This window comes from Cyprinodon variegatus, unplaced genomic scaffold (genome assembly GCF_000732505.1).
Source record: "Cyprinodon variegatus isolate N-32 unplaced genomic scaffold, C_variegatus-1.0 Scaffold227, whole genome shotgun sequence".
Taxonomy (NCBI): domain Eukaryota; kingdom Metazoa; phylum Chordata; class Actinopteri; order Cyprinodontiformes; family Cyprinodontidae; genus Cyprinodon; species Cyprinodon variegatus.
In genome coordinates, this window is record NW_015150680.1 from 138552 (window position 1) to 161712 (window position 23161).

The 23161-nt window shown below is 37.3% G+C and overlaps 1 protein-coding gene across 1 annotated transcript; it reads left to right on the forward strand.

The window, feature by feature from the left end:
- The first annotated feature begins 58 nt into the window (after positions 1-58).
- Positions 59-22874, forward strand: mrrf (mitochondrial ribosome recycling factor). Its single transcript, XM_015381001.1, has 7 exons — positions 59-189; positions 4190-4369; positions 4498-4650; positions 11916-12034; positions 16598-16689; positions 21729-21888; positions 21962-22874. Exons 2-7 carry the CDS (start codon positions 4192-4194, stop codon positions 22037-22039), a joined length of 780 nt encoding a protein of 259 aa, XP_015236487.1. The 5' UTR covers positions 59-189; positions 4190-4191; the 3' UTR covers positions 22040-22874.
- Positions 22875-23161: the final 287 nt, after the last annotated feature.

Below are 23161 nucleotides of genomic sequence, written 5' to 3' on the forward strand. Positions count from 1 at the left end.
CCCGAATACACGACGTGCTCTGAACGCCACAACATTAGCGAAGTGTTACCCCACCATATCGGTGTGACCAGTAAACTATATCGAGCACACTCGACTCTGACAGCTCCTTTCGTTGATGACGAAAAAGTCGTCAACTGCAGGGTTTCCTTTAGCTAACATGCTTCTTCTATAAAGCCTGACCCCGAATAAGTAAGTGAAGCATTGTGTGCAATTTAAAGCTACGGGTTATATTTTTGTTGCAGCAACAGCATATATTTGTTTAATAACTTTTTTTTGCGTTGACTTTTTTAGCTCACTCACAATATTTACTCGACCTTCAGCAAGCTTTAGTTAACTAGGTTAAATATGCCTCTATATTTTGATAGTTTCATATTTCACTGTGTAAGGTTTCTTGGTATTTTTAATACACAGATTATTATTATATATTTTTTTTGTTCTTTGTATTTGTGATTTTAAAAAATCACAAAAAAACAAATCACTTCAAAAACACCGTTCATAAATGCTTCTGCAATTGTTGTTTATTCTGTGCATCCTTCATTATTGGGGGCTCAGGGTCTATTTGTTGTGTTTATGGTGAGTGGTGTTGTTCAGCACTTTGTCACGTGCTGGGAAGTTTTATCCACAGTTAAAAAGATCAGAACCAAATACATGATTGTATTTTTTTTTTTTTTTTTCTGGCCAGCTAGAGAGATAAGTTAGGTTGTCTGGTTACCCAAAACTGTAGCTTTAGGTTGACTGTCTATGTGTGTGTGTGTGTGTGTGTGTGTGTGTGTGTGTACTTGTACCTGCTTCCAAGTGAGGACATTCCAGGCGCATTTAACCACTAAATTGAGGACTTTGATGTAAAGTGAGAAGATTTTACTTCTCTTTACTTTGTTTGCTTAGATTTGAGACAAAGATCAGATGAAATTTAGATTTAAGTTAAGGGTGAGGTATGTACTAGTAATGGTTAATGTTAGATGCGATAAACTAAACTGAAACTAAAGGTTGATTGGATTAAAATGGGATGAATACCAATGTACTACTACCCCACATTTTCATAGCTTTTTTCCTTATATTTGATACTGGTTTGCGGACTAACAACCATTTATAGATTTCTTCAGCCTTTTTTTTTAAATTAGATTTATAATTGCTTATTAATTAAAAAACATGTCAAAGGTCTGATAGATGGTAAATGTATACTTATATAGCGTCAGGAGACTTGACCAAAACGCTTTACACTACATTCAGTCATTCACCCATTCACACACACACTCACACACTGATGGTTGTATTATTTTTTAATTTTTTTAAACAAAGTAGTACATACTGACATTTTAGAGTCATTTGGAAATAAGTAATAACAGTAGGGCTGAAACATTTAATCAGATTAATCGATTATTGAAATAATCGTCAACTAATTTAGTAATTGATCAATTGTTAAGTGGAGTGTAGAGAATCTAAAATGTGACTTTAGTTGACAGAGAAACCCACCTTGAGCAGCAGTTATATCAACATTATAAAAAAAAATTAAAAAAAATAAAAAAAAAAACGAGGAAACATTTTGCATTTAAGATTAAAAAAAAATAAAAAATTAGTATGTCAATAAGCTCTATTCAGCACTCCTCAAGTGAAAAAAGCTTTATTTTCACCTGGTTTAATTTTGCAAAAAGTCTTCTTTAAGGAATCTTTTGCTATGATTATTAAACGATTAATCAAGAAAATAGCCGACAGATTAATCGATTTTAAAAAATAATCGTTAGTTGCAGCCTTAAATAACAGGTTGTCATTTTCCGGAGCAGAAATCCAAAATCATTTTTTTCATTCTCATTCTTCTACTTTATTGACTTTCCCACCCTTTCCCAGTAGGAAATTTGTTTGAGGAGGCAGAGCGATGCAGACCATTATCAGATACTCTTTAGTGTTCCTTTCCAAAGCAAACAGTGAGAGCATGCGGGCTGACCAGCTGGCTCCTCACTGTTGGATGAAGAAGCAGGGGCGTGGCTGCAGCTGGTTGTGAAACCTACAGGATATGAGACTACAGTATCCCATTGAACACCTGGACTTCACTTTGTTCGCCTGACTTATTCTGTAAGGAGATCTGTCACCTTCCCACATCTCTGCCTGTCAGCTCCGCCACTGTGTGGCGAATCATATCGCCTTGTGAGGAAACCTCCCAGTTTCAGCTGCCTGTTACAGAATCGGTGGTCCGCTGTCTAGCCTAAATATGGTTTCTTGAATTGACAGCAAAGATTAGAGTGAGGATTCTAGCTTTACATGAGGACACATTAGTATTTTATATAAGACAGGAGATGTTTTCAGTGATTATTTACTGTCATTACTTTTTTGACTTCTTTGCTGGAATTAAAACCCTCAGAAATGTGTGTGAATTACACTGCAGTAGGAACACTGTCAAGATCTCTGTGGGTGAACATTTTTAGTGCAGAACCGATGGCATGTTCCTCATCCAGTGTTCCCCAGATAATAGGAGATGCCAGTCAGGGAGCAGCGCTCCACAAGAGGTTACAGCCACTGATTTTGAAAGACAGGCTTTACTGGGTGCTGTCTGTGTGGGCTTATATGTTGTAGAGTGGGTTTTTGTTTGCATGTGCGGGAAGCGGGTCAGTGACAGAGTTCACAGTCAAGAGGCCGGCTGCAAGGTGAGCTCCGATTCATCTATATGCAGAGCATGAAGTCACTTTGTTGTGTTCCTGTTTAGGAGTGCACAGTGGCTTTTGGAAACTTGCATCTTTGTAGGTTTGTCAGTGTAAGAAGACAACAGAGAAAAGTCTATAACTGCATATAATGCTGATGCTGTTGTTTGTGAGATTTTATGCAGAATCAGCCGTTTTAGACTACTCTGGTTTTTTATTTTTCAATTTTTTTCTAATTAAGAACATTGTAATTACCGGTAACCAGGTTTTAGTTAGTTTCATTATGTAAAAAATTTACCTATCTTTAAACTGCATGATTTTATTTGTCCTTTCTGATTAATGGATTTTATAAACTATCTTGACATATTTATTCCTTTATAAATTAGCAAGTATAGAATTTAAAAAAGTAGAGGTGCACCAGTGATCAGAAATTGACAATCTTTCCTTGATCGTCTCTGATCTTTGATTAGCTTTTTACCGTTGATTTAATGCATCAAAATAACTTTGATTATTTTTAAGTCTACGAAGGCACCAACCAGCAGCAGACATGTTGATGCATCTTTATTTAAAAAACGGTTCAAAATGCAGGTCAAATACTAATGCATTGGTCCCTACATAAAGTTAAATGTTCTGATTCCTTAATTCTCTGCTGCATTCAAAAATATTTCCTGAAAGTACATGCTGCATATTTTTCTATTTTATGACATAAGTTGTTGGGGGAAATACATTGGAATTAAATATACTGTTCCTTAGAATTCAACCAAAATAATGCCCAATAATTAATAATTAAAATAATTAGCTATGCAATGCCTTATGAATAGAAAACAACTATAAACTAATTCATGCTTAAATCTTTTGACTCTTTTCTTTTAACTTCTTACTGGTCACATTTAGTTTTTTCTTTGTCACTATTAAAATGCACACATTATGAACATTGAGCTCCATATAGGCTCCACAGAACAAACTGGGTGCCTTTTAAACCATTTAAACCATTTTACGAAACTGTCTGCTAATATGACGAGTTCTTTTTTTTGAGACACTTCATCGAATCACATGAAAACAAACAAATTACCTCAATGCAAAACAATCTACATCTTTTGCCAAACTTGTATCTAATGCAGGGTTTTTTTTTTATTTAGAGAGCCCCTTGTTTGTACAGGATGTGCTAAGACTTTTCCATATCCTGGTTAAGCTGTTTGCTTATTTAGGAATGCTTTTTTTTACTAAATGTAAATTAATTACAGTCTTAACTTGAACCATATTTTATTTTAATATAATTCAGAAATGTTAATGCTAAGGTTATTTTTAAGCGAGTTTAACTCTGTAGCTAATTATCATAAGTTTATAGATTAAAGAAGAGTCTTTTACACTGTGTGAAGTTGGAAGATGTTGGCCTACCTCCTGCTGGCTAACATGAGCTATTACCTCATTTTGATGAATATATTCAGTGCAACTATCAAATGATATATAAATTATTTATGATGTGTGCAATCTGTATGTCAAGTTTGTTTCTTTTTTTTTTTATCAAATACCCTCCATTTTTAATGTGTTTGCAGTCATGGCTTTGAATCACCTGAACCTGCTGCGTCCTCTTCTCTGTCAGTCCCTGGCTCGGCATGCCAGGCCCCCCCTCACAGTCACCTCATGGATCGGTGTCAGACCACCAACATGTCTTGGCACCTCTCTGCACCCTGCTCCCGCATGCATCAGGCTCTACGCCACCAAGAAGGCTAAAGGTCAGTACAGACACTGAAGCTCTGATTTGTGCAACATCTTCACTTCCCCTGGCTCTAATGTTAGCTTGTTGATTAGATGCTATTTGTCTTATATCTGAGCTTTATTTTCTCCTTTTTCATCTTCTAAGCCAAGGCAAAGGGCCAGTCAGCTAAGGTGAATATTAATTCAGCCCTGGTGGAAGACATCATCAGTTTGGATGAAGTGAAGGAGGACATGACTGCAGTTCTCGGTGCACTTAAAGATGAGTTCACACGCAACCTCAGCATCCGAACCTCGCCAGGTAGTTGGCTTATGTCTCTTGGACCTCCTCACACATTTCCTGTTTGCTTCACTCTTTTTTTTTTCTCCAGGGAACAGCTTTTATAGCAAGATGAAGCAGGATTTCTCCCCAAAGGAAAAATAGTTGCATGCAAATCCCCTTTTGAAATTTAAAGAGAGCTTCAGACCTGCACAAGTAGAGTTAGTTTCAGTTCATGCTGCCCTAAAGCCATTTTCTGTTTTTAAATAATGTAGTACATGAGGCCTTGTTACCAATGTTCCCTCAGCTTCATATATCACTATCAAGTTTGTTATATACTAAAAAAGCAATGCATTTAAGAGTTTTATTTGGATGAACAGGTTTAATAAAACACCAGTGTCATTTAAAAAAGTTCAGAAAATGTCTTTATATGCATCAAAAACTGCTACAGGTGAATAAATCCTCTAATAGGAAGAAGAATATGTATAATTATAATAAAGCCTACATTTTTTATCAGTCAAAGCTTTCATATCATTAAAACTTAAAAATTTTCAAAAGCCCTGTCATCCAACATGCACACAGCTGAAGACGCACCTGTTCCCCGCGCAGCACAATACTCCGTGTGACTTTTATTTTCCTGCTAAATTCAAGTACGGTAGCTAAATGATGAAGCAAAAACGTAAAGCACCACATCTAGCACCTAGATGTGAGACGCTGAAGGAGATCTCACAGCTTCTGGATATTTGTGCTACATTTACAGCATCCAGTGGTGATTGGGAAAGATGATGTAATTTAATGAATCATATTAAAGCAGCATCCTGAAAGCGTCTTAAAGCGGCATATTTGACAGCTATTGGCGAAATGAAAAGGACAGATGTAAAAAATAGATAAATAGGTATAGATTTAAGTCAGATTTGTTCATTGTCTAGTGATATTTTATTAAGCTTTCTTATTTCTGGATATTAATCATGAAATGCTTTCGCTATAATGTCCTGGTTCTTTCAGGGCAGCACCCTCACCCTGACCAAAACAGGACTCATATATAGCATGCTACACAGCTCATGAACAAAATTTTTGTTTTTCTTTGTAAGCGGACAAAATCACTTCAATTAAAAGAAAACTAGTGGATATTGCTGCTGTAATAATCTTTTAATCTCTTAATCTTTTAATAAGAAACGTAACTTGCTACGATCCTGGGTTTATTAAAGGTATAGTGGAGGTGCACAGATAAAGCAGGTGTTTTATTCGATTATGACTGTAGATTGACAGAACAGAAATGAAAGAGAATTTGATCCTGTTTATTAATAGAAAAAAAAAATGAAAACAGTATTTTTGCTCCAAAGGAACAAACAAACCAAAGACACAGCACATTCATTCGACCCATTTTTTGTTAATCTATGGTAAAAAAAAAATTCGGAAAAGTTAAGCACATCTAGAAATCATTTAGAAATGTCTTAATTTTCATTTGGATTCAATACAAACGTTGTTAAAAGTTTGTGAATTTTAATCTCTTAATAAAACTAAATGGAACATAGATCAACTTCTTTTTTTATAGGCATTAAGGAGAAAAGTGAAATCACTAGGTCAAACTTTAAGGTTAAACAGAACTGAATATGGGCCGGCAAAAACCACAGTGGTGCATCACCAATTGATTTAAAGGTATAGTGGAGGATGTTCTTTTTCAGGATGGATCATCAAAGTGGTCGTCCTAATTGTCAATCATTCTGGTGATATGTTTACGTAAGGCCGTCCTACGTGCTCGTCCCTATTTTCACTTACCAGTGGTGAGTCTGACATGGTGGAAAAATTGCAAATCTTATGGAAAGTAAGCTCGTATGAGCGATGCAAACAGCAACTTAAACAGAGAGGGCATGAGGAGAAATGGGCTCTCGCAAGCGTTTAATAGGCGTTCCCTGTCTGGAGTGGGTACAGGGTTGTGCATGTGCGCAGTTTTTTTTTTAAAGTGGAGAGGGCGAGTCTTTTAAAAAATTTGCGAAAATCTTCCATTATACCCTTAAATATATATGTATGTGTGTGGCCTCTGCGTGCACATCTGATGACTCAGGTGGCTTGTCTGTATGCCCAGACAAATAAAAAGTAATAGGGAACACAAATTTTTACTTTCAGATACAAGCCTGTCTTGTGTTTCCATGTAGCTCACTAAGCACCGCGGGGCTTAATATGAGGAGATCCATGTGTGACGTTAGTTTGACCTGGCTTTGGCCTTTGTTTCCCAAACTACATCCAGGCCGTGACCCTTTGTTTCTGGGTTCTAACAGACTGCAGGAGTGGGGTGTTTAATAGAGGCTGCCATAGATGGACTCGGCAATCAAAGTCTTTCTTAAAACTAGAGAATTACTTCCTTCTTGGTTTTCTGTTACACATTTAATTCCCAACCAGACCAACAGGACTTTAGACATGTATGAGTATTTTTCCATGACTATGAGGACTTTGGACGTACAGTATCTGAAATGTCTCCAGCCTGGACAAATTTTCCTTGAGAATGATGATTTAAAATATTGAAATTTAAATTGTTAAAAGAAAATCTTCTTCACATTCTTAATTTTAGGTTATATAAGTTTAAAGTATAAAAGCATATTGGAGAATTTAGCTTATTGAATTCAGCTTGAAATAAGCCTACATTATTATGATCCTGTGGTTTCCTGACTTGTCTTATGTTTTACTAATCCACCCATCCCCCGATTCATCAGTTGGCTGTTTGGGGTTTCTTTTTTAACACTGAAAATTATGCATGAGAATGTAGATTGACTACACAGTGTTTAAAACTTACTTAACATATATTATTTTAGATACTTAAGATGAAATGTTTAAAATAATCAAATTTGTTCAGTTTGCTAAAATGAAGAGTAACATTCATTCCTACAGCAGACAGGACAATCCACCATAACAATATTTTGATCAAAAAATGAATCCCTAAAAATTCTTTATTATAATTCTAATCCGTAGTTTCCGGTAAAAACTTTTAATAATCCATGTTAAATTTAGTTTTTATGTAAATGAGCTTCTTGAAAACAAAATTGTTTCTTTCCTGCTCTTATAAGGAAACCCTGGAATTTTGACCTCCTCATATCGGCTTCTTAGAAGGTTTAGCTTCATAACAGACATGCCACGTGCAGATTGTCCAGCTGTGTTTTTATAATGGTGTTAACATAATAACTGATTAGTTTCCCAGCTTTAGTTTCTACATTCATGTCTGTATTCTTTGAAACAGAAATCATTTTCAAAAGGGGAAAAGGCAGTCGCCTTCAGTTATCCCACAGTGCAAAGCAACAAGTGGAGGAGGGGCAACACTGTGCTGTATACTGGACACTCCATCATTTTCTCCATTTTAATGTATGAAAAACTTTAGAAATTTACTTTAATTTAAACAATTGAAAGTGAAACACTCACATACTGTTATCCTGTCTATACTACAAGAAATGGTCTGATCTCTAGCTAACTTGATTCCCAGATTATGTTTTTAAACAGTTTTTGGACTGTAGCACATATGTTTTTTTGTTTGTTTTTTCAATAGGACATATTAGCATAGGTACCTAACCTGTATCCAATTTTTCTGGATTGGAAAAATGCATTAAATTATATCAGCTTAGTTGATATTTTTCACAGACTGAAACTTCTTACAGCCCTTCTATATATGAATAAGGAAAAAAAAAATAATGATTTTATTTCTGAATGTCCTGTGCAGATCGCTAAAAAGATTCCTTATTGCAATAGTTTTAGATGACTGCAATCTCTGGTTGATTCATTGGAGCATTTCAGATTAATAATATTATATTTCAATATTTGGCCTGAGCCCATGCAACGTCATACACACTCTGCTTTTTTTTTTTAAATATAAATATAAAAAATATAACCGCGGATGTCTGGGGGACAGTGATTCGCCTACATTTTATGAATGTTGGCGTACCATAAAGAATAAATTATGAACAGTTTAGTTTGTACCTTCAAATCGTTGCCCATAGGAAGACTTTACTTAGATATAACAAAACCGAATATCTTCAGAACGGCTCCAAATGACACAAAACTAATATGGGTGAGTAGAACATAATGTAATAATGTAAAATCAAGGGGCCAATGTAAAAAAACGATGTTCCCCATTTAACCTCATCAATAAACAAAGGTGTTTAGATTTACGGGGGTCATTTGTTTTCTTACACAACTAAAATGTGAAAGATGTGGTTGCTGCTTATGTGCAAATTTCACTCTATTTACTGGTTAAAAAAAAAGTCACACATTCTAAATCCCTAAAGAAGCTCTACCACTTTAGCATGACCTCTATGTCCTTCTTTCTTTTCTTTTCAGCTCCCTTCCTTCTACAGTCTTATTCATCTATTTTAGATGAATCCCTTTGCTCTGTCCTCTCCCTCCATCAGACTTCCATCCCTGCTCTCCTCTGAATGTCTATGCATCCCTCCTCTGTCCAGCTGCACAATAATCCAGGGAGGCAGCAGGACTTGGATCTGACAGCAGACATGAGACGGTGGAATCAAATGACGTCAGTTGTCCGAGAGTGTGCATGTCTCATACAACTGTATGTGGTTTTGGTCTATGAGACTCTCATCTGGGTCTTATTAAACCTACAAGTGGGAGATTGTGTTTGGATATCACTGTATCTTCGGCTGTGTGTTGCTATGAATCCGTACTCATATAGACCTGTTTGTGCGTCAGACATATAACAGGAAGTCACAGGGATACGAGACACAGGAAATGTAGGGAGATCGGCAACTTGTTCACCATATTGTGCTGATTAAGTATGGGTATTACAGCTTGGAAACTAGCTTTGTTTCTATGTAAACAAAGAACTTATAGGTCATTTGTTTTGGGGCTAAATCCTAAATTGCTTTGTTGTTGCAGGAGTCAGCAGTACCAGAGTGATAGCTTAGTATGAAAAATTTCATTCTTTTGTTTTTTTCCCTTATAATTTATTTTAAGTACTTAAGCCTTTTCCAAAAAAAGTTTAAAAAAAAAAATCCACTGGACTTTGTTTCCAAGATTGTTTCTTTTTTCATTACCAATTGAAAAAGCTTCCTGGATGGTAAGTGAAACGTCTTCATACTTGGAAACAATTTCCAATGGATTGTTGAACTTTTTTGGAATGACTATGACCTAACGACTGATCTTCACCAGCATAATTCTATACCTACATTTATTCCGGTCGGTAAAAACAGTGTAGTTTGGGTCCATCTTAAAGAAAAAGAGAACATGCATAAGCTGAATCATCTATTATGTTAGGCATTAGCTTTGTTTCATTACTTCATAATGCCTGAATAATTCAACAATCACAAATGTAATAGCTTAAAAAAACTTTTATGTAAAAGTAAGAAATCAGAAAATGCCTCTAAATATCAAATCTATTATCTATGAATATAACCCACTTTATTAGACTATTTAAAAGCTTCTAGTTCCTAACAGAAAAATAGGATGAAGTGACCTTTGAATAGAGACACATTTTTTCTTTTTCAGTGTCTGTCTATGAAAATGCATTGCTTATTAACATCATTATAACTTTACACCCCAACATGTGTGAAAAGAATAATAGTGCTTTAAAAAAAAAAAAAAAAACTTATCTGGCAGCACTTGAGATTAAAATTCTCTTTCTCTCCCTTTTTATCATGATATTATTATGGCTGGTCAGCTAAAAGTATTTCTTTCTTCAATTTTACAACAAGGCCAAAAAAAAAAGAACCTTGTCTGTCTTTCTCTTGTAACAAATGATTTAAGTGAAGGAGAGATAGCTCAAAGAAAACACTTGTTGTTAGAATAGATAAATGTTTTAATATCTCAAGTAATTTTTTTTTAATTGGCAAAGCAGGGGAACATATTTTAACAGCACTTTGATTCAAATGATCAACAAGTTATATCAAAACATAGAACCCAAGTTTGCTAATGTTAGTCTAGCAATCACATTGTTTGCATTGCCAGTAGTAAGTAGTGAGTTTATTGAAGAATATAGCATTAAAGTAGTGAATTATCTTCTCAAAATGTTACAAGCCAAATAATCAAGTTGTGTTAGCACATACTGTTAGCCTATCTCTTTGGCAACATAAAAATAGTGAGCAGAAAGAAGTTATCAGTCGATTTATGATTAAAGATGGATATGTTTAGAAACATAAGACAGTCCAGCAGCAGTTCCAGTTCAGATAAAATACAGTGTCTGTTGCTAATAGAGCATCATCTGATGTAGAAGGTAGGATTATTCATGGATTCATGGAATTTAAATTTCCAAATGGTAGACAGAAGCCTGATTTCAAATATAAAACGACCTAAAGCTCCAAAACTAAGATCTATTTCAGTAACATTAAGGCACAAATAGAGTTGTCTGCTGCAGGTTCATATGTAGGAGGTCATTTAATATTGTAGCAGAGGAAATTTAGATAAAAAATTAAGTGGCTGCCCTTTGAATTTAAACATCTGGACAACCTTACATTCAACATCAAACTAGAATATATAATGTCTGCGTTATCCGGGCAATATTCAGTTGATCACATATGTTTTTCTTAATACATTTTACACACATTGACTCTCTGATTAGTATATCTTTTTTTTTTTTTTTGTCCTCCAAATCAAAAGATAAATTGATCCTATAGAGAAAATTACACCACTGGCTCACCTCACCGTCACCCCACTTCCCCGCACACAGCACCAGCAAAGCCCCCCCTGGGGGGGAGAAAAGGGAGGGGATGATGTAAGGCAGAGGTGGAGGAGAAGGAAACAACTGCGTCTGAGGTTAGCATGATGGAGGAGGGGGAAGGATGGATGGAGCAAGGAAGCAAAAAAAAAAGGGATGAAGAGAGGGTGGGTCAGGAGTCAGCTTTTGTTGGCAAAACTCTTGTTTCTATCGCTGGTGACTGTAAGGGGAGACAAAAGATCATGGAAACTTTTAACAGTTTGACAGTAGGCTTCATTTTTACATCTGTTATTTGTGGCTTCTGCTATAAATTCTTTTGTGTTTCTGTTTGTGAGGCTGAGAAACTAAATGATTGATTCTGTTTTCATTCATTCAGTTTCTGCATTAAATATCAAGCCTAAGAATGTTACCGCAATGGAGACCAACAACAATAGAGCGCCATCTCTGTATATAACGCCAAACCTGTGCTTAAAAAAATAAAAATAAATAAATTCTTGAAAATTTATAAATCTTGTGTTGCCTAAAAAGTGTTACAGGAATAATTTCTGTGAAATTTTCACAGTTTCCACCATTTGCAACATTTTTAGAGTGCATATCTTGTGCATCACTGTGGATAAATAAAGAAATAAAACACCTCCTCTGGTCTGTATTTATTTAGGGGCTCTGGATCACATTGTGGTGACGACTCAAGATGGGAAGTTTCCTCTGAACCAGCTGGGTCAGATCTCCATGAAGTCACCTCAACTCATTATGGTCAACATGAGCAGCTTCCCTGAAGTAAGACGATCACACACACACACACATTCAGTCCCTTGCAGTTTCTTCCTACCTGTATCTGTTTGTCTCATTCTGGACAAGCACTGAATAAATAAGCTTTGTAAAAATAAGCCAAAGCAGAGACAGATAGATGGTCTTCGGTGAGGGAAAAGTGAGCCAGACCAGAACTGGAACCCCACATCACTCTGTGTGTAAATGAAACCTGACCAGTCTCTCTCTGCGCCCTGAGTCTCAGATGCTAATTGATTGATCACTCAAGGAGCTCTTTGTTCTGAAGGTGAAAGATAGCAAAGAGGGGTTAGCGTGCACTGTAGTATGCTTATGTCTACTTGTGAGTTGTCCCAGATAGGAAATGACCTCATTTTACCCCTGGGTTAGGAAGAAATTGATTATTTTTCTTTTTTTTCCCCGTTCCATTTCTTTTAACTTCTTCAATTTCTTTGTAGATTTGGTTTGAAGGGGTCAGAGGTGTCCAGACGCTTTGATGCAAGAATCTGCATTCAACTCGACATTATTAGATCATGTCTATAATATATAGGAGTGTCAAACAATGTGTTTTATGTCTGTTTAGCTTCCTGTTCAAGCTCTGTTTTAGTTTTTTATAAGATATCACTAATGTTAAAGAAAACACTGAACAGAAATGCCCTGTGACAGTCCCTCAAGATGCATTTTTGCAAAGATCCTGTCACATTAACACTTAATTAAGGTTTATGCCTCATAACTACAGGCTTCTCTGGTTAAAAGTAGGGGTGCACCAATTGACCAGCAGGCCTATCGATCGGCTGCGTTTTCCTTTATTTTGAGAGATCAGGACGCAGTTGTGGTTGTGCAGGTGTCAAGAGCGCATCCTGTGTACAGAGGCCTCTGTCCTCAACACGGCCATCTCAAGTTCAAGTCTCAGCCTGTTGACTTTTGCAGCACGGGTTCTCCCTCTCTCTAATCCTCTTTCCTTTCTTCCTACCTTCAAAAATAATAAAATAAAGCCCACTAGAGTTAAAAAATAAAATAAAAATGTTGGGAGATGGGTGATCACACAATACTTCAATGTGAAACCCATCATTTTAACCAATCTTATTAATTAGATTAGATTAGATTAGATAAGCTTTATTGATCTCACAGCGGAGAAATTCACTTTTCACATATTGGCATAGAAGTCAAAGAAGGTGCAAACAAGGAGGAAAAAGGTGCATTAAGAATAAACAATAAACAATATATATACAGTATATCCAGCTCTAACCTTTGATTTATATTTGAGAACAGTTATTTCAGAAGTTTTTATACTGATTACTGTCTTTCAGCAAAATAAATTGAAATATAAGGAGTCTTGTGATCTTTTAAACAACTTTAAGCTTTGAATAAATTTATCTTTTTTTGCTATGGTAATTCTCACTCTGAAGTATCTAGTCTCTAATATCAGTACATTTATTAATTATAATAAAGAAAGCATAAAAAAAACAATTAACAATAAATATAAATTAATTAACGATTGATCGTATAAGTCATTTATGACTTCTTTGTTCCCTGTGGTTTAGATACAGTAGCAGTGAGGCTCATTTCTCTTAGCTGCTCCTCAAGATGAGAAACACAAAGAACAAAATGATCACATGACTTTATCCTGATAAGTCACTGTATAGCGACAAGAAATTCTTTAAACGTAGGCCTCTTTTTCTGACAGACTTTTTAAAATCAATGTTAAAAAATGAAAATGTTTTGGCCATCTCAGACCGAAATCTTTTAGAAAAACTGGAGTGATCTGAAGAGAAGATGGCTCGGAAGAGGACCGAGCGGCAGAGATGATCTAGACTGTGAGAATAGTGTTATATTCTTATAGATAAAATGGGATAAAAGTTACTCTTCATTTTTTTTGTATTTTTCTAATTTCCCATTAACCACAGACCACACATGCTCAGACAGACACCCACTCTTGCTTTTACACCCCGCCCTGTCAGGACCCATGTTACCCATGTCCGGTGCAGAGGTGAGTTCTCAGTACCCAGGTGGAATAGGTTTATAATGACACCTATCCATTACCTGCCACTGCAGGATCTCTGCCGTTGTTTTTTATACATTCATCATGAGCACCTTGGAAAAACGGTGTAACTAACATGGAAATGAAGCAGTTTAGTGTTTGCATGCCTATGTTTAGGAATCTTAATGTTGTGCTCCTTAAGTGTCCTAAGATAGACATAGCCTCTCGATCACATTCTTCTCTATTCGGCTGCTCCCTTTGAAGTGGGCCGAGAGCGTTTGATGCAAAACCTCACCGTAATTTCTCTTCATTCGCAACACATTAACCAGAACCTGCCCAGCATTTTTTTCTTTCCTTTTTCAGAGGAATTACACTCTTTTTTTCTTTTTTTTTTGGTGGGGGGCTAACCACTGCAGTGCTCATCTGAGAGAGGAAGCTGTGATGAATTCGATGCTGAGAACAATCAAACATAGGTATGGGATGAATCTATCACCCGGCACTCAGAAAGCAACTGGAGGCCTGCTTTCCGGATGACTTTAACAAAGGAAAAGAAACCTCATGAATTTATTTAATACTCACAAATAAATTCCTTTAATCTTGCTGCCATTTCTTTCCCCCCAGTGGAAAAGTCCAGAAGGAGCCGTCAAAGGCAGAGAGTGGGGTAGCGGGTGGTGGGAGGAAATTGAATGGCTTAAATTTCTTTGTATCACACTTTTGCATGCTTTTAGAAGGTCAGTTAAGGGAATTGTTATGCAGCTGAAAAAATAGCTTCCTGTCCCATGTGCATATGCATACCATACTGTAGCTGTAGCTTATTATGATTTAGCCCAGTTCGGGTTTTTTAAGCGTTAATGACATTCTTAAAGTTCAAGTCCACACTTTTACTAGACTGTTCAAAAATTTTATTTTTTTCTATTTCAGTTCAGACCTGAACTTGTTGGTGTGATTTAGTTATTGGTCTCATTGCCTGTCCTTAGAATACTGGACCTTAAATAAGTTTTTTTTTTTTTCTGCTTAAGTAAAGTATATATTTATATATAATATATGTGTGTATATATATATTTATTTTTTATTTTTTTATTTTTTTACTATAAACGTATACGAGATCCACATAAATTTAAGCAGGTTATGGTTTAACAGTTTTACGTGTTTTAGGATTGTAGAAATATTATTACCCATAAATTTAATGTTTCCGGTCTGTAATCAAATAATTTGGTGGTCTGAACTTTGGGGCTGTTAGGGATGAATCCCGGTTAGAGGAATAATCCGTTGCCTTTGAACAATTGATGGGTTTTGGTGCTTTTTGAGATAAATGGTTAAGAATTTTAGAAAGAAAGTAAAACATCATCAGCGTAGAGAGTCAAATGTTGTTTTAAATTAAACAGCCTTTGTATTTATAATTAATATTAATGTTCCTCTTGCAAGGAAAAATTACAATATCACAGCAGGGATATAAAATAAATGGATAAGAAAGATCCATATATCTATAAAGGAATATGTAAACAACATTTAGAAAGTTAAAAACTTTTTTTAATGATACAATTGATTAAAAAACAGATATAAAGCTTTATTTTTATGGGTGGGGGAATAAAATCACCCTCAAGAAGGTGAGGTCAAATGCAGATGAAGACTGATATAACACAAATAAATGTTACAGTGTGCTAAAGAAACCAGCTAAACCTTTAAATCAGCAAATGTGAAGTTTTGTAAAAAGAATTATAATTAGAAAATATTTTAATTTAATCTTCTTTTTAATAAGCCAAGCTAGTTGTCCTTTCATTTTGCACCTGTTGAAATAATTGTAATGCCAACATAGGCTATATAACAACTTTTAAGGATGATTTTGATATCATATTTAGAAGGTTATAATGTTTAAAATGCCGTGAATTAATACCATGATTGAAAATAATATATTCATCCATTTAGGAGGGACTGTTATTGTTGTTTTTATTCCCATACCTGATTTAGATCTTTGTGATCAAGGTCCTAAAGTGTTAGGAGGACTTTGAGATGATAGAAAATACAGAGAGCAGTGAGAAAATTATTGGTTAAAAGAATCAATGTTGTCACTCTAATATTGGACGCTTTCTTCATATCCTGTAGCTCTAATTATAATCCCTCTAACCTGTAAGATGTGTTTTAATCTTATAAGAAGTCATTATATTTTAAAAGGTTTAAATCTAGTTCTGAATTGTAACATATCTTCTTTGTATATGTGTTTTAATATAGTTTGACTAATCATCATTATTTCGAACTCTCCAAACATTATTTATTGAATGCAGAGGAGCTGAAACACATGTTTGTGTTCATGTATCAAACGCCAGCGCAGGCAGACTCTCCTGTGGGGTTGTCAGAGGTCAACTCTGTGCCCCTGCAACCTCTCAGTCCGGTCCCATGAGGCCCGGCGCTGACAGTGGCCCAGGGCACTTCCACGCTGCACGGATTCCCCTGGCACACACACACACACACTGCCACACCACCTTAATGATTACCAGCTGGAGCGCAGTGACTACCTGCAGCCGCAGCTCTGCTTTTCCTTTCGCACCAGCGCTGAAGTTGTTTTTTTATGTGTGTATTTCTGCCTCCTGCCTCAGGCTACAGCGGCGGCCACCCGCGCCCTGAGAGAGAGCAGCATGAACCTAAACCCAGAGGTGGACGGGACGATCATCAAGGTGCCCGTTCCCAAGTGAGTCCCCCTTCTGACACACAAATACGCCAGAGGCCAGAAAGCCTTTCCTGCACTTACCACTTTTCCTTCTTTTCCATCTTCTGTTCACTTTTGTTTTTCCTTTGTCATTTTTGTGTTTTCTTTCCCATGCTTTTCTATTTTTTTATGCAAAGTTCTGCAATTTACTTCCCATGAAACATCTTCTTATATTCAAATATTACAGCGAATTCTCACATTGTATCTTTCATGCTTTTTGTTTCACGTCTTTTGATAGATAAATATATAATCTTTACTGCAGCTGACAGGTTTGTTGATTTTTCTGGGGTTTTAGTGAACCTCAGTGTGTTCATTTGATTGTCAGGTCAGCCTCTTCCTTTCTCCATTGTGGCTTAATGTCTCTTGCCCTTTTATTTTGTCCGCTGCCAAATAAAAAAACCTCACACAAAACAATCCGTCACTCACTCAAAAAACTGTTCTCTCTCTGTAAAGACTACGGTTTTTACATATACACAATGTGCACGTGAGTCCGTATGCCGCCTGTGTTTATGTGCATGTGCGATAGTGTGCACGTGGAGCAGCAGGTGTTAGTCTGGCAGAGGAGGGACACAAGAGTCGGTCTGCTTTTCCCCCTGCAATCAGTCCCGGCACGCTCTGAGTCTCCATTTGCATTTCCAAAGAGAGGGCGCTTCTTGATTGGCCCTGGAATCGGTAATTAGGCTGCATTGTTTGCAGTAAATAGACGCGGCACTCGGATTGTTTGCAAAATTGTTCCCGCAGCAAAAACAAGACGAAAAAGCCAATTAAGAGCAAGAAAAGCAGAGTGTAACGGGAAGCAGTAATTCTCTGAGTAACAAATGCAAAGTGGGTGTAAACTTGTTGGGAGGATTGTTTTGGGTTTTTTATTTTTTCCCCAACTTGGCTTTATGTCCTCAAAGTGATTGTAGTTCAAAGCACTGAGTCAGAACTACAAGGTTTTAAGTCGGAGGCTAACAAGCACTAAGTATACCCATTTGGCCAAGCTGAAGATATAATTTTGTGCATTTACATTTCAAATTTATTTTCTTGTGCTCAGCAATACTGTAATCAGGTAAAGTTGTAGTTGTGTTTGATGCAAAGAAATGCAAAAATAGTTTTGCTGATCTTCTCACTTTTTGGCATTCAGTAGTACTTTAGGCTTTCTTGAGAAGTTTTCTTTTGGACTTACAGTTATTATTTTTCTGCCATTTAACTGTGTTTTTATTTATTTATTTATTTATTTTTTACCTGATCCGACTTAAAAAGATCCTAAACTCAAGTGATCAGATTGTCTTCTCTTAAGCAATAGGCAACTTTAGGAAGAACATGTTTTAAATCAGACTTTAGGTACTTGGTTATTAAAAGAGATGAGAAGTTTCATTTTAATTTTTCATAAACATCAAATATCATACATAGAATAATATTTTAGTACAGAGGGGGCTGTGATGTATGTGTTTAATATGATGCCTGTTTTTCTGGACAGGCTTTCCACAAGGTTTAGGAGAACATTCATAGAAATCTCCTTCAGTAGATATTTATACAGTTCGACAGTAATGTTGGATGAGAATGTATGGCTCAAAGTTGAATTTATCCCAGTGGCCTTATTTTGCATTAAGGTCAGGGCCTTTTCAGGGCCGATCAAGTTCATCCACACTGGCTCATCCATGTCTTTGTGGACGTTTTTCATTTTGGAAAAGACCACCCCAGATACCAGGGTTCATGTCACTGTATCTCAGTGCAACCTGTCATTACACTGACAGTTTAGGGTTTTCCAATCTCATGTGCCCGGGCTTCACACTCTGTCTCAGATACTGAGCCATGCTGAGTCGTTTGCACTTGCATACAGGTAAACACATAAGCCAGGACTATTTTACATACTATGGGGTGCTATTACTTAGACTTAGATTCATTTTGTCATTTTGTACACACAAGTGTAAAGAAAAAAAATTTTGTTTAGAACGGCTCTCTGGACAATTTCATTTTTTAAAGTGCAGCCTTGATAAGTCCAGCAGCAGTTGTTGTTGAGCTGCTACTACTGCCTCCAGCTCCTGAAGCACTCGCTTCTCTTGGCTCGGGGGAGGAAGAGGACGATGATGACGATGCTGTGAGGGTGGTAGCCCCCTGGGTTGAAGAGGCTGACGTGGGTAAAGCAGCAGTGTTGCCATCGGCAGGTTTAGCAGCGACTGATGATGCTGGTGAAGGTGTGGAAGCCGGAGGGGGCCGGGAGGAGCCAGCTGGGGATATTTCAGCATTTGGCAGGGAAGCATCTAGAGTGCTCTCCTCATTTTCACCTCCAGAGGGCTGTGCTTTCTTCCTAGATGCTGAAGATTGCCTGGGAACAGTCTCGGTGCGGTACAGCATCAGCCCCCCCAGGCCAACAGCACCGTCCAGTACTGCTGGACGCAGCCAAGACCCCATCAGAATGATGTCGCAGCAGTTACATAAATCCTTTTTTGAAGAGAGTTCCAGTCGGAGATTATCCATTTTGTTTCCAACAAGCAGACGTTGAAGACCAGGATTGATGGAAGCGGAGGTCTGCGAGGATTACTCTTTAGCTTCCCAGTTAGCCCCCCTCTGCAGCCTTGCTTTCTCCGTCTCGTGCATCTCTTCCTCTGTCCGTTTTTTTTTCCGCTGTTGTTTTTTTTTTTTTTACGTCCGTCTGTAGCACTCTGCAGCTTTTTAAACGGTCAGAAATGTCAGTATTTAAAACATTTTGTGACCGTAGCTCCAGCAGGCGTTGGCGATCATAGATGTGGGTTTGATGTCTAGTTTGTATCGTCTTGTGAAATTGTCGAGAGGAGCTGCTTTTGGCCGCTGCCTTGGAGAGCCGCCAATGGTCCCGAAGAATGTCCCCTTCCATTATGAAAAAGTGAAAAAACAAGATAAATAGAAGTGTGCTACGTTTGCAAAGATGCTAAAAAGAAAGGAGAAAGAGATTTTTAGAGAAGAGAAGAAAAAAGACAAATAGTAAATACATAGTAGTTTTTGTTTTTTGTTTTTTGTTTTTTTACAATGCTAAAATGTGCCCTGAGTATAATACTGTCCAATTATTTTGGAATGGTGACAACCTATTTTATTGCTACTAAACCAAAGGGGCTAGTCCCAGCTTGTCCTTACTTGACTTTAAACTTCACACTTTACTGTTCTTATGCCAAACCTAGAAATGTCCATTTAGTTGCAAGAAAGAGAAGCATAATCCCTTACTAAAGAGACCATGATCCTTACACCACCACATCCGCTTCGGTGCTTTGCACACTTATCTGAATCTTGGCTCCAGATGCTTGGTTATAAAAACCCATTTCATAAAGCTCTCTACACACTGCTCTTAAGGTAATTCCAGCATGAAGTTTAGAGGTGAGAAGCTGTTTACTCCCTGGAAAGTTGTGACCTTTGTGTTCTATATGCCTCAAAACCTATTTAGCCACTCTGGGATTTTACATGACCTTCCACTTTGTGGATGAGTTGCTGTTGATTCCTTTCACTTCCTCTTTGTCATAATACCATTAAAGGCCTTACTGGAATATTTAGTGTTGAGAAAAATTCATGACTAAACCTGTTGTGCAAGTAGCATCAAATCATGGCACCATTCTGAAACTCTCAGAGATCCTAAAGCAACCTATTCTGAAAAATGTTTGTTAAAGCAGTCTGTATATAGATGCTGGATTGTATACATCCGTTGCCTCTAAGGTAATTAGAAACCCTCAGATAAATTATTTACACGTCTAAACAAGTAGAGCGTCATAGCAGGAAAGAAGCCACCTAGTCTCAGTTTGGGACACTTGGTGTGGTGTTCTCTTAGTATTAATGTGTTTTCTTGTTAATAAAGCCTTCAAAACAGGTTGGGACTACACCACAACATTAAAATGTGGATGGTCTCTGAAGCAATTGAGTAAGGTTTTTTTAGAGGTTCACAATGAGCTCAGTGCACTCATGAATAGAGCCGAAACCTGGTGAGGTGGTGATGGTACTCTATTGTCGTGGCATAGAAGAGCCTGGCAGTTAGGGTGGCAGCTAATCCCTAACGTGTGGTTTGTAAACACTGGCAAGAAACTGTCATTGGAGAGGTGAGCGCTACAATCTAGTCGTTTCTATACACGCCTGCTGTGCACTATGCCAGTATTTTGAAAGCAACCCAAGGGATCACAGTAAAATTATTTTAAACAAAAATCCTTTCTCCAAAATGTATAATGTCATGATCCAACTCATTCTCTCTCCAAAATTGTCACATATTGAGGCTTGGTTAAGTCACCTACGCGTCTTGATGCTGACGCAACAGGGATACCCCTCTCGTCACTAACTGAAATGCTGGGTTCATGACAGGCTGTAGCAGGAATTCCCAAAAAATGTTCCATAAGCTGTGAAGTAAAAACATACTACTAACCCATCCCTTACCCTAACCCTAACCCCAAAACCTAAAAAAAAAAAAACAGTAGTATACATGTTACCATACACTTCTAAAGCTATGAAAGTAAATTTGTAGGCTAAACCTCAAAAAATATATATTTTTTGTCACGGGTCACATGATACGTTGTCCAAAACCAGTCATTTACCCTGCGCGTCAAATTCTGAGGAGAGGGGTACCCCCTGCACGTCAGTATGTGACGCACAGAGGACTTGATCAAGCGTCAATATGTGACAAGTTAGAAGTGATAATATGTAGAATGATCAGGTTCCCTGTTTGTGAGGCTCCCATTTGTCGATAAAAACACACACCTCCAAATTGCACATGGGCTGGTTAACTGAATGAAGCTGTGAGGTGTTCAGATTACAAATGAAATGTTTTGCATTAGAGAGGACTAAAAATTAGAATTATACAATGTAATTATAATACCGTCACCACACATAAGGGAATCAACAAAAAGATCACCCATATTTTAGATTTTTTTTTCAATTAATTATTCTGACTAGGGCACAATGCTTTGTGTATAAAATATCAGAGTTGAAGAAATCTCTAATTTTTAAAGGTATATTTAGCACCTTGTGAGCTGTTACTTAGGTGTGAATCCTTAGCATCAAGATACTGTTTTCTTCTTTTACTGCAGAGTGACACGGGAGCACAGAGAGAACCTTGCCAAGTTGGCCAAGCAGTTCAGCAACAAGGCTAAAGACTCTCTAAGAAAAGTGCGCTCCAATGCTGTCACCCAGGTGAAAAAGGCAAAAGAGGGCCACTCTGAGGACACCATACGACTCGTAGAAAAACAGGTACAAAGTCTACTAGTCACTTCGTAGATAGATCAAAACCAAGTTTTTAGTTAAATATCCCTTTTTTATGTAGATTCAGCAGATGGCAGACAACATCGCCGCCGACATCGACAAACAGCTTGCAGCCAAGACCAAGGAGCTTTTGGGATGATTGTAAAACAAAAGAGCTAGAAGTCTTCAGTTACATATTTCACAGCCAGAGACATGAACGAGATGGGGATGATGCCTCTGGATCCTCAACGGAAGCACATTTTGGGCTGTTGAACGCACAAACTAAACCGTTTTTTTTCTTGACCACACCGTTGAGTACCCATCAGTGCTGTGATATCTTCATCCAGCTGCATAAGGGCGTAAACAGAAACTGGCACGAAAATGGCAACAACAAAAACAGACTGCCTGTCACCTCCCTCCTCTTCCTTGTTACTCTTCCTGTCTTCAAACAAACATCCAACAGGCGACGAATGGCCTTTTAATGGGATTTGTGGGCCTCCTCCTAATCAAACTCCTTACCACAGGGGCTGTCTGTTTATACAAAACAAGCGCGCTCATCCGAATGTAAACTGGCTGCGGGTTTGTCTTGGTGGCAAGAGTGAGACTCAGTTTGTTCTTGATACTTAGGCAGATACCAATAGCGTGTTGCCAAACATTTGTTTCACATTGATTCTAAGTCTGTTATAAATGCACATCAGGAGGGAGGGGGAAAAAAGACCTTTAATTTCTGTCAATGTCTAGGATTGATAACATGGCTACTCTATTTTAAACACAATAAAGTCAGGAAAGAAACATTATTGATGGACCCCATTAAAGAAACACTGCTTTGAAGCATGTGCGTCATCTTGTTCTCTCGTGTTTTCTTTTCATTTGCTTTACTTTTTGGTTTAAAGTCCGCCTCCTGCTCCATTAGCAGGAGTGATAATGGACTTTTCCTGTGCAGGGACCTTCTAGGGGCCCCGGCTGCTGGCACCGTGATCTTCCATTAGGAAAAGAGGCTTTTAATGTTCTGAACTTGGCCTCCTTTGGCTTTAAATTGCTTCACTTTTCAAAACTTCATTTGAGAAAAACAGGTTTGCAGGAGTTGATAAAACCCGTAACAAGAAATCTTGGACAAAAAAAAAAAAAAAAAACCTACTCAGTGACAAACACACACACGCACTGCCTCAGGCTCTGCTTTAATCTGCCTGCTGTTTATAACAGCTGGAGGCTTTCTGTACCATTATGTGGCTGGTGTCATCATCTTTATCATAATTTGTTTTGCTCCATCCGCTACTGGTCA

Coding starts and splice junctions, on each gene's coding strand:
- mrrf (XM_015381001.1), top strand. CDS start 4,192: ATGGCTTTGAATCACCTGAACCTGCTGCGTCCTCTTCTCTGTCAGTCC. Junction 4,651..11,915: donor CAGCATCCGAACCTCGCCAG/GTAGTTGGCTTA, acceptor GTATTTATTTAG/GGGCTCTGGATCACATTGTG. Junction 16,690..21,728: donor ATCAAGGTGCCCGTTCCCAA/GTGAGTCCCCCT, acceptor CTTTTACTGCAG/AGTGACACGGGAGCACAGAG.